The 12,565-nt window shown below is 40.8% G+C and overlaps 1 protein-coding gene across 2 annotated transcripts; it reads right to left on the reverse strand.

Moving 5' to 3' along the window:
* Positions 1–335: 335 nt before the first annotated feature.
* LOC129769398 (zinc finger CCCH domain-containing protein 18) lies at positions 336–8,377 on the reverse strand. 2 transcript variants are annotated; one of them, XM_055771650.1, is made up of 8 exons: positions 8,196–8,377; positions 7,478–7,775; positions 5,871–6,806; positions 1,959–2,659; positions 1,364–1,886; positions 1,203–1,300; positions 941–1,142; positions 336–880 (listed from the first exon to the last, which is right to left on the reverse strand). In XM_055771650.1, the coding sequence occupies exons 3-8, from the start codon at positions 6,796–6,798 to the stop codon at positions 690–692; spliced, it is 2,643 nt and encodes an 880-aa protein (XP_055627625.1). In that variant the 5' UTR covers positions 6,799–6,806; positions 7,478–7,775; positions 8,196–8,377; the 3' UTR covers positions 336–689. The 2 variants fall into 2 exon arrangements, with proteins under 2 accessions (XP_055627625.1, XP_055627624.1); XM_055771649.1 differs by lacking the exon at positions 7,478–7,775.
* Between the last annotated feature and the right edge of the window lie 4,188 nt (positions 8,378–12,565).

The following is a 12,565-nucleotide window of genomic DNA, read 5'->3' on the forward strand; positions in this document are numbered from 1 at the left end:
GGTCTTAACAACGACCATATTTATCCAAAATCGGACAATCCGAAGCATATTAAATAATGTTTTGAATTTCACGCAAAAATGATGAATTTCACTCTCCCCAACCTAATATAATAGAGCCCAATAGTGTCGGAACAGATGTGTTGGTTCAGTGAGCGATTCCATTCTACTGTACAGTTGCTGAAGTGGAAAACAAAATAAAAAATTGCGCAAGTATCAACAAGTATCATATTCATTGTTGGAATTGCGCCTTAAAGTACCCAGTGTATACAGTAGGTATCGCCCATTTGTGAAGCTCGGAAAGATTATTGCCCACCTAATAATATAAAATTAAAACATTTGACGATAGTTGAACTTTTTTTTTCTTTTTATTATCAGTATCACTTATTGTTTTCTTTTTCATTTAGTTAAAAAACAAATTCCTGTCGAAGTCACACAAGCACAACTACATGTGGCCTATGGAAAGGTGTTTAAGGCTAAAAAATTGGGTTGATTAACTATAGTCGATCTCTGTATCGCCCAACAACAGGCGATTCACCTTGTCGGAAATGAACTTATTTAGTTTTACGCTACAAGCCAACATCTGTGATATGTTGGTTTAGGGATGTAAGTTTGACAGAACAGTGATAAATAAAGTAGTATTAGCTTCCGCTGTCGATGAAGTGCATTATAAACAATGATATTTGTACGAATTACGCAATTTTCGTACGCTTTCGCGCGATAGCCTCCTCCACAGCTCGCAACTGTTTAAGGAGCTCCTCCCTCCGGGACGATTTCTTCGATGCGTTGGCACTCGCAGCGGCTTTTTCCAGAGCAGCACTCGATGGTGGAATGACTTGAGCATTTGGTTTTGAATCGCTGCCAGAGGACTTCTTCAGCTCAACTGCAAAGAACCATCATGGAAACTTTGTCCAAATTTAAAAGGATCATAATTGTTTTATACCTTTCTTAGACGCCGCGCTAGCTTTCGACGACTTCTCTGGTGCCTTCGATTTCTTAGACGCCGATTTACCGTGTGAAGATGTAGACGACGTCGATGAGTATGAACTTTCAGAACCAGAATCACTGGAATCCGACGATCCGGAGCCAGAGGAGCTTGAGCGTCGCTTGCGTTTTTCAGCGGTAGATTTACTCGCTGGTGGTGACTATAATAAAATAGTTCATAACCCACTAACAATCACTGAAATACTCGAAAACAACATTACCTTCTTCCTTTTTGTGGATACTGATTTTTCGACAGCCCTTTTATCCGTAAGTGGTGATGTGTTCCGCTTTTTAGCAGCAACCGGCGAGACTTTGCGAACTGAAACAAATCTCATACAGGTCTTTCTTTTCTTTCTTTCAACAATGTCAGTTGTTATCTTACCCGGTGAATATTTGTTACGCCTAGGGCTTGCGCTGGGAGATCGTGTACGAATAACCTTTCGTACATGCGTGGTATGACGATCGCTCTCCTTTGAACGATGGCTATCGTATCGGTTCCGTCTTGTGCTGGGCGTTGGTGACCGACTAGAATCAGAGCTGGATCCGGATCTGGAACTGCTGCTCGAGCTGCTGTATGATGAACTGTTACTGTAGCTGCGTCGATCCCGACGATTGGTGCGTTTTTCTCGTCCTGGAGATTTAGAACGCATCCATGGGTCGTTCCATTCGTCGGCGCGTTGTACAATCACTTCGCGGGTGGCACGATTTCGACGCTTCGAAATATCTTCATCTTCGTATTGAGGCATTCGATGAGACGGTAGCTCCCGATACCGAGGGGTTCGACCGAATGCATCCTCCTCGAATGTAGGCCCGGCACGAGTGAATTTCGCTGTTGGTGGTGGGCTATAATCATATGCACCAGCTGCAGCAGCAGCAACAACAGGCCGTCCAGCGTATGTCGGTGACTATAATATACAAAAGAAAAGCACATGAACTGATTGAACGTTATTGCCAATGGCAATATGAATTCGAGTTACCTCAGGGGATCCTCTTGTGTAATAATTATCCTTCTCCAACTCGTCCTGAGTTAGGGAAAGATTCATTTTCTTATCTTCAAAGTCTATGTCCTGTTCTTTACGTTTGCTCGCTTTACGCATCATTTCTTTAGCTGTTCGTAGTCCACGTTCCCACGCACTTTCCCCTAACGGTTCGGGCGCGCGAACCTGTGGCGGTAGAGCACTCGAAGCAGCATATGCCACGGAGTGATGCGGTGCCATATGATGTATTGGAGGTCTTTCAATGCGATAATCGGGTGGATAAACAACTGGATGAGAAGCATATGGAGGTGGCTGATGTGGGATTGGAACAGGTCGTACCATATCGAACATGGTATAGTTGCCTTTATCTGTCACACCAGGATGAAGGAAGCGGCAACTCATTCCCCACGTGCATTGTCCACGGGTATAAAAACGACAAATCGGTTTTGGCTCCGTTTCCTCGGGTCTTTTTTCGTCTTCATCGGATACCTCTCCTTCCTCTAGCTCTTCGCCCTCCTCCAATTCATCGTCAGTGAGTTTCTTCTTTTCAGATTCCGGAGCTTGCACCGGTACTCTGCCAGCTTCAGTCTTTTCTGCCTCTTTTGGAGGGTCATTGCATTCACCCTCCTCTGCTTCAAAATCTAGAGCATCCTCATCATTCTTTTTATCCATCAATGCACCGTCCAACAAGTTATCATGTCCTACAAGATAAAATCAATTGTTAAAAAGTCGTTTCGCAAACAAATGTGCTCATTCGTCTTTGTAGGCTTGAAGTCGTAGGACGTTTATGTATCGTTATCGTTGAAGTGAAACCGTTATTTTCGTGACTGGTAAAGTGCTAGTTGTACCCCAACGGTGTTCCTTGTATTGCGAACACAGCGAAGACACAACAGTAGGGAGGAAGAAGGCCTGCACCGCAGTGGTGTGCTCAATATGTATAATAAAATTTATTTGGTTAGGGTTATTTGGTTAAGAAATAAAAAAAAACAAGCATTCGAAAAATTACGATGAAGTGTAATCTGCCACAATAAAAAAAAGGGGAAGAACCGTTGACATGGAGATTGAATCCACTGTTTCCTTCTCTCTTGTTATGGGTGCTGGGAAGTCGCTTAAATGCATTAGAAAAAATGCTCTGGGAAAATATCTCCCCAGACGAAGAGTCAACCCACCTCAACAAGACCCTCCAGACAATTTGCAAACGTTTCCTCTTCACTCCCTCAATTTCCCGCTCCGACTCAGCCAGCGACCTCGTCTTCCCCTTCTGACGTGTCCTCTGTCCGTGTCAAGGTATATGCAGTAGTTGCACCTGGAACTGGTCCGTGGGCTGTTTTCTTCCGGCCTTAACCTAATGAAAAAGCTCTCAATGTCTTTCAGATCATGAATTATCTGGCAAAATATTCCTCCGTGGTCGAATTTTCTAATTTTTTTTCAAACAGCGTGTTGTCGTCGCGGACCGTAAGCCCGCTACCAATATTGTTATGAACAAGCGGTTTGTATGAGAATATCGAATATACGTCTCTTCCTATAACGTAGAAATTTCGGGGATGATAACCGAAGTGGGTCTGACGTGTGAATTAATTGAAAGAGGAGAGGGTGGGTTCGAAAAGCTCCCTTCGTGAAAGTTAAAACCTTTGGCTACCACCAACTGGGAAAAGTTTCCCATGAAAGCGAAACATACGCCGTCCGACTGGTTTCAAGTTACTTTTGCTGGCTCTGCCCTCCATGACTACGGTATGATGGACTAATTGAGGCTACCAGTGCGACTCTTCGTGTCAAAGTCCATGATTTGCCAAAAATGCAAATCAGTTGGTCACATATCAGTTTGTTACGTTTGTTACGTCAAATACATTTTGCCAATCGTAAATTAAAAGGTTGTCTGACATTGTGGATCAAATATTCATGTTTCCGACTCCATCAGATCCTTGCAATGTTTCTAATAGTAAAGATACTTTTTGATGCAAACATGACCCCTCCTTGCAATGATTATCTTTCTCGGTGTCTAATTCGAATAAAGAGGTCGGAGATATCACTGTTTTAGAAAGGAATTGTCGTAGTCTTGAGCTTGAGCTTGGGTAGACGTTGAGTTGCTCGTTATTGACAGCTCTCCGTGATTGACCTGAAGCAGCGAAATTGCACAAAGAACACACTGAATGACGCTTGGGAGTAGCAAATCATTCTCATTGAATTGTCATAGTCTTATCCCGAAATTGGATACACTAAAATTTTTAATTCATAACTTCAGTTGTGTTGTTTTGCGCTTTTCGAAACTTGAATTTCTTCTCGAAATGATCTTTCCACGATTTTAATATAATATGCTTGGATCGTGGTAGCCGATACGGGGGATCAATAAGCGCTACTCATGATTAAGTTTTTCGTTGTTTCAATCCATCATATGGCCTTTTGCGTGTACGTGTTATCGTGATTGTTTGTATAATTGATTGTTAGTGAAAATTGAAAAAAAAATCGCTGCTGGATTTTTGACGTAGAACTACGTCTTTCATTAAGGGTGCCAAATCGGAAAACAGGTTATGATCACGATTTGCATACCAAACGAATCTCGGAATTTACCTAAGATTTGGTTGATATACTATACAATCCTATAGTCTGTATATGGTTTAAATTGATGAAAATTGGAAGCATTCCCATTCCCTCATACATTTGTTCTGGCAATATGTGTGCTTTCCCGAACAGAGCTATCAATAACGAGCAACTTATCGACGAGCAACGAAGGGAAAACCGTAAGACATAAAGTCTCCATGAACGAAGGAAAAGAAGAAGAACGAAGGAGAATATTTGCCTAGAGTAAAAACAGTGGATCTCGCTGAGGCACAATCTCATTCTTTGTGAGGAAATTGACTGAACAACAACGTTGCTGGGCGAGCTGGATGGCGAGGGATCGAATGCCTTTCTCAAGGCAATGGGGGTGGAGGAGTAATATTATGGACAAAGTAAAGTTTTTAATCTGAATGGAATAGCTGTGTTTGAGGTGCTCCCGTGGCCGATTGGTTAGCGTCACAACTGACATGCCGGGGGTTCGGGTTCGATTACCGTTCTGGTCGGGGGAATTTTTTGTCAAAGAGATTTCCTCTGAATTGCACTGTGGTCACGCGTATTCTAGAGCTTGCCACTCAGAATGCATTCAAGGCGTGTTATTTGGCATAGAAGTCTTAACTAAGTACTAATAATGACGCAAGTAATACTACGTTGAGACGCCGAAGTTCCACTGGGAACGTTAGTGCCATTTAAGAAGAAGAAGAAAGTAAAGTTTTCCAAGTGCCTTTTTGAAGGTAAGAGACGAATGAACTGAAGAAGTTTAAAGTCTCAAACAAGGAAGGAAGGCAAACTTTCAGTCTCGTTCTGTATTCAAATTAAAGAACATCGCTTGTTCTTCGTTTTGCGTCATCACATGTCTTCTTTTCGGATTGAGCTGTGGACGCCACCAAACTATTCACTCGCTGATGTCTCTGGCATTGCAATCATTGCATGAAACTGACGCCATTGCATTAAGGTTCTGAGCTACACAATTGTGTGGGGAATCATCAGGCTAAGCTATCATCAGCTCACCAATAAAATAAATGTTCTGGAATATGTCAGTGATTTGGTTTCGTATTACGGTAGGAAAACTCTCTCCACAAAGGATGACAGCTAAGCTAATCTAGACTAAACTTATCTATCCCTACTAAATTTCGAAAGTACAAATCCCATACGAGTCAAAAAATTTCCTATCCAATCCAACGATATCTATGGATAGCCGTCTATTGATGATGGGTTCCAGCTAACATTCTATGTTGTTTTTAATAACCGCTGAGCGAAAGAGCGAAAGAACGGTTCAAAAGAACTGATTCACATAGATGAACTGAACCGTTCATCAAAGTGAACTGTTTTGCCCATCTCTAGAAGAAATGTACTTACCTCTAGACGACCCATTCATTTGTTGCTTGTCTTCCATATTCCTAAGCTGATTTTTCTTTTCCTCAAGCTTCTGGCGCAGATCAGTAATTTTCATCTTCTCATTTTCTTGTGTCTCGGATTCTTCCTCTTCGTCATCTATTCGCTCCTTTGGGGGTTCAACGTTTTCCTCGTCAAGTTCATCCCTGTCGCTTTCTCGATCGCTCTCTTTTTCGTTTTCTGGTTCATTTTCACTCTCCAGACTAACATCACTCAGATCTTCGTGACTCATATCAAGAGCATCCTTCGCGCCACTAGTTCCTGACGGTAATTCGCTTTCCTCAGCCTTGCCATCGTTACTTTTATCCTTATCCTCGCGATCGGATTCCATCTCACAATCTGAGATCTCTTCGCCCTTCAGTTTCTCACTGAGATTTGATCCACTAGAGTGTCGCGACAGGCGTCGATGTCGCTTCACTGATGAATCGGAACGGTTGGAATCTTTGGAACCCGATCGCGATCGATTGTATCGTCCGTCAGGCGATCCACTACAACTGCGTGGAGACTTCGGAGGCAGAGAATTGCGAGAATTTTCAGCACTACGAAATGAAGGAGAATTCGAGCGCGATGGTACATCATCGTAGTTTTTCGGGCTCGATGCTGGACTACTTTTCTTCGCTCCCAGAGGGCTCGACGCTGGACTGTTAGAACGCGACCGGGATCCCGAGGGTGAACGGGACTGTGAACGTGATCGTGATCGTGATCGCGATCGTGACCGTGAACGTGACCTGGAACGGGAATGCGAACGCGACCTGGATCGAGAACGAAAAGCTCCGACATCTGCGCTATCGTCTTGTGCTTTTTGAGCGCTAACGGCACTCGGACTGGACGGGTTGTCCGAGTCGGAACTATTAGAGGCCGATGATCCGGGCCTGGATTCGTCGCTGTCCATTTTGATGACTGGAACGAAACAAAAACTGTTAGATCATCTTCACTAATAAATAAACCGAACATGTGAATGCATATTTTAGTGTGTTTTCAATTCGTGTTATATATTATAGCAGAGGCCTAATCTGACTGTTTTGCAAATCACTCTATCATTAAGCTATTTTATGGAGTTTTCGCACAAATGCAAGCCCTAATACTTCACAACGTACCTAAATCTGATGTGTTGAAGTTATGAAATTTAATGCATACACAGCGTATAACGTTCATAAATTAAATTAATAGAACGCTATAGTTGTTTTGATATGAATTTATTATTCAAAAGGTGTGAATCAAATGTCATCAAGCTTTGTAGATGTGAGTTCCTCCCACTATAAAAAAAAGAACTTTATTGCACAGCTTCGTTGGTTCTCCAATATCGTTCTAGTTCCGTACATTGATCGATATTCGCCCCCACACAACCTGACCAAGTGGAAGCGGTTATTCTCATACCTCAAAAATAATTCACTATCGCACTCGTTTGGTAGCAGCTAGCGTATCTCAATCCGTTTTGCTTGCTGTGTTTATTAAACTTTCATGTAATAATGTTGATTTTAGTCGTCACACCTTTCACTGTTTCTTCAATTATCTAAACGCATTAGATGATAAATTGTCTGATTGCTATGTTCCAATCAATCACGTCTTACCTTCTCACAGACATTGAGCAGAAGCCCACCGGAAGCCGGAGATACTTTCTCCCTGCTCATTTCTGGACTTTAGATTACAAGCACCAATTTTCAAACTACTTTTTTTTCAAACTTGACTCTGTTTCAGATTTTCACTTTGTTCCATTTATGCAACCTTCCATTTATTGATCTATCGTTTATTGAACCGAAGTATCACTATACTCATCTATTCTCCAACGGAGAATAGAAAACATGGATGCCGAATTCAATAAATCGATCGATCGATTAGTTGCTAATAGGAAGGTGGCTTAACTATGTTCTTAACGGGAAAAACATAAACGAATAACATCATGACTATAAACTCATTTCAACTTGTGTACAGTTCTATTTGCTCCTGCTGGAGCTACTTTCATCATACATAACTGAACTTGATTATACACCATTTTGATTACGATAGTCCGTGAATTAAACGAAACGAAAAAAAAACTTCACAACTTTCATGTCCATCATTCTTCATTTCATTCCCGGTTTTCTTTCCAACTGTTCTCGGTACAAACTCAACTTCACTATATTTTACAAGAAAACTGGACCGTATTTTTTCACACTGCTTTCTTGAGAAAAGAATGCGACCATTTTTAAATCGATTCATCTCATCCATTCTGCACTACTTTCTTCATAAAGATGGGAGTTTAACTTTTTACTCTTTACTAAATACATTTTCCTGATCTCGGACTCTTACCTTACAGGGATTTGCTGAAGATAATTAGTGTATCGGTTTTCTTATTTTGGATTATATATTCCTGTTGATACCGTAAATTCGCTAGAAACACGCCACGAAATTGATGCGCGCTGCTAAACCGATCCAAGCCTTCTCACAAAGCGAAATGGCTTCGATGTTTCGTTTTCGCAAAATGTGAATGTGATGTGGCCAGATGTCAAAACGTTATAGACTTCGTAGTAACGTAGGTTGTTTTTGAAGCTGTATGAAATCGAAAAAAAGCACAGATTCATGTCGGCTTAAGATGAAATGGATAGCCTCATATGTGTTTGTGTTATTGACTGATGCAGGGGTGTGACAAATATAAGTCCGCTAAAAATACTAAAAATTTTGTTGCACAAATCATAAGGTAGTCGTACCCTGTTTGTCCTGAGTCAAATATTTAACACATGACAGATGAAGTTTGTTCTGAATTTTGTATAAACACTATTTTGTTTGCCACTCTTCAATTATCAATAGTGGCAAACAATTTCAAACATCGAACATGGAAATAAATCGACTGAAATATTTAAGGTAACCTAACCATGTACCGACAGGTTTGACGAACAGACCGAAAAAATATTTTAGGCATCCAATAACTGAATATTTGCTTGTCGTGTTTTGTGTCGAATATAATTAATCAGTACACGTTGATTAAATTGTATCTGTCAAAAAGAGTCAAATATTTGGCTTCGGTCAAACAATGTATGAGCACCCATACACCAACAGGGCTCTTGCTACACATACATGCAGAGCGTCTGTTAGGCACAATTCGCTTGTTTACATTCGTAATTTCTTTGCAGCAGAAGTGGAGTTATTATCAATCGGGGTTCTTGTGATTGTATAGATGCAGTATTACTACAAGTGCGAAATTTCTAACAGAACTAATATGAACCTTGTGAAACAGTTAGGCAATCTATTTCCTAAACAAGAGTTTTTGTGTGATGCATATAACTTGATTTACAAGCACTCATTTCGCAATGTTAATAGAGCAACTTTACCTAGATTTGGATCGAAAAATTGGCAAAAAAGAATTATCAACATGTTCGAATCATGATTAAAGTCACATATGCTCGAGCTCACGTCCAAATGCTTACTTGTATTTTCCATGAATTGGCCAACTGATGGATTTTCTCCGTTTCCGATCAATTTGCTTATATTTTTTTTTTCTTTACCGCAGAACATTCAGGTATGGTTCCCAGAATAAAAAAAACGACTGCAACAGAAACAACCACTCACAAAAAGTGTAGTAGAAAGGATACCGATGGTGGTTGATTGTCTCGTCTGTCTGAATTATGTTCTAACGATTCCGAAACACGCATAGCATGAACCATCTGTATTCGCAGAACTTTTATTTTGTATTCGGACACTGATCACCAATTAAGTCCTCTACGCGGGACAAAAGTTGAAATTTTTGATTCGTCACAGGTCAAATTCTTATGCTCACTTCCATTCGGCATAACTTTAAATAGTTTCACACGCTTCATCCTGCGAAATGCGTAACCAAGAGAATGGAAAATTTCGTCTGAAGCTGTGCTTCAATATTTTTTGGCCAAAGATCTCATAGACTACCTTGAATTATTTAGTACGCTATCACCGTTCAACATTTAGGATGATATGCCTGAATGCTTGACGGCAGTAATTTCTTGAAACTTTTCTAATGCTACCTTCTGAATGCTTTCGTATTTACAACAAATACATAACATCTGCTGATAATAGCCATGGTTTTGTTCAGCTTCAATTATTCTCAATAATTTTCTGGCAACGCAACTGTTTGAAAGCGACTTGAGGTCCTGCTAGTGGTCCGGGGGAAATCAGGCCTTTTCTCAATAGTTCGATTACCACACACATTATCAACAGTTCCAGTCTTATCCATCGCAATTAATTATTAATCCCATGAGGGGCTGTCCACATACCACGTGGATAACTTTAAGGGGGGTAAGGGTTACAAAACTGTCCACGCTTGTCCATGGTGAGGGGGGAGGGGGTAGAGATAATTTCCACGTGGACACGTAATATCTTTTTTCAATACATTTCATCTGATCTATAAGTTTTATTTATTATTTTATTTATCTGTAAGTTTCTCGTTTCTAACTGATTCGACCAATTCAGCAGTTGCTGGTACTATGTAAAGAGGCTCTAAGAATGCTGGTCGCATATCTATAATTTTCTCAGATCGTTGAACTTCTTCGTTGAAATCTATATTCTGTGAGTAATGTACATGAATTGTGAGCGATCGATTTTTTCCCATTGTTAGTAGAGGATCATTTATTCCACCAGGATGAAGATATCACTACATACTGTTAGTATTGTAATAAATACTCGACATTGTTTTCTTAGTTGTGGGTTTCTACTAGCTTTTGTTTGCCGTTCTTGTTGCAAATCGTGACAACAATTCTGAACGGAAAAATCTTGGGAAAATTGTCATAAAACTATTAGCTACTGTTAGAGCAGGTCATTCTCGAAGGAAGTTATGCTCTGTGTCTGGTGGAATTGGAAAGGAATTCTGTGTTATAAACTTCTATAAAACAATCAGCCGATAAATTACAATAAATAAAGCTTGCTACTGGACGGATTGAGGCCAGGGATCCGTTCAGTATTAATCAATATGATGGGCGTCGTGTTAGACCAGAGTAACGTAAGGCCTCATGTCTCTTTGACATTCCGGCAAACAATTTTGGAGTTTGGCTGGAATGCGCTATTCCACTCACCGTGGTCACCGAATATGGAATCTTCAGATAATTACTTATATAGACCACTGCCCAATTCTTTTAAGGGGGAGGACCCCGGTCTGGGAAATCAAAGAAAACGAATTTTTTTTGGCATTTTTGGGAAACATATCTCGCGTAACTTTTGAAAAGGTCCAATGTAACATTTTCGCCAACTCGAGAAAAACGTAGTTGAAGACCCGAACATTATTTCGCGAATTGTCTTAAAAGCTATCAATCCTTATCACTGTTTTCACCACTAGCTGTCAAGAATAACTTCGTAAAACCAATCGTAACTATTGTTCCGTGATTTGAGATTAAGGTTGAAGCCTCGGAGCGAAAAATGTTACATTGGACGTTTTGACTGCCCGCGTTTGCACATTGGACATATTACGTTGCACTATAAAAATTTGAAACTAACTAATAAACAACAATCCAAATATCAGCATTTCGTTCTAAACACTGATTATTATTGTTATCACTCGTTGAATTGCACTGAAATCGATAACAACACCTGTAAGAAACAAATTCCAAAACGACCGAAGTACGACTGCGAGTTGTTTTGACTGCTTTGTTACTTCGGACCTTTCGGCCGTCGGAGGAAAGTGGCGTCCGAAGTGACAGCCGGGTGCTTAAAATTCGAATCTGTACATTGGATATTTTTTGTATCGGCGACAAAAAGATGAAGAAGATAGATACGTGAACGATTGTTTTTGTAATACATTCAATGATTGAAAACTAACAGCGTGCATCCATTAACTCGATTTGTTCACATTTGTTACATAGGACCTTTTCAAAAGTTACGCGAGATATGTCCTCAGAAATGTTGTCCTAAAAGGATTCCGCGTTTTTTCTCGAAACAATGTTTTCTTCAACTGGCGGCATCGATATCTTAGCGTGGAAACACACTAGACGGCTCTCCCGCGCGATTCTCGCAATGACAAGTCGCAGCAGGAGCTCGATGAAAAACACATTCAGCGGCTTTCGACGGCTTCACTAGCGGCCATTATCATATTTTTATAGACGGATGCAAGACGAGTCTATGGTACAAGGTACAACTGTTTGGACAGTAAGCGGATTAGAGGGGAGGTATATAAAGACAGAATGGTGGAAAACGGAAGAGGGATGTTTACCTGAGCGAGAGGGAGAAAGAAGTTGATCGCACACGTCTGAAATATTGCATTTCTCGATAATTTGGGTAGTATTCGAGAATCCGCAGCTACATGACCGCAGAGTGATTTTCACGTATTGGCTCACCGATAGTACATTAACTATTACCTTGCTTCATGTGCACCGCATAAACACTAATACTATCACAAAACCGTTGCGGCGCATCATCTCCATCGATCCACCGCAGAGAATGAGGAACCTTACAACAGTGACTTTAGAACCGGCCGTACCCGCTCCGCCTTGTGTGTTTTATCTCATTCACATTCCATTATCGAGGCCCCGCGGCGGTCTGTCATTGCAAAATCCGCGCGGGGAAGCCGTCCAGTGTGTTCTTACGCTTAGGATCTACTCGACCGGTTTGGCTGAAATTTTTTATCCGCATGTAAATATGAATTATCTAAAACGTTACATAGCCGTTTTTTGATATCGCATTTTTTCGATTTTTATGGGCTTCTAAACAGAGATTTTTCATAA

Source organism: Toxorhynchites rutilus, chromosome 2 (genome assembly GCF_029784135.1).
Source record: "Toxorhynchites rutilus septentrionalis strain SRP chromosome 2, ASM2978413v1, whole genome shotgun sequence".
NCBI lineage: Eukaryota > Metazoa > Arthropoda > Insecta > Diptera > Culicidae > Toxorhynchites > Toxorhynchites rutilus.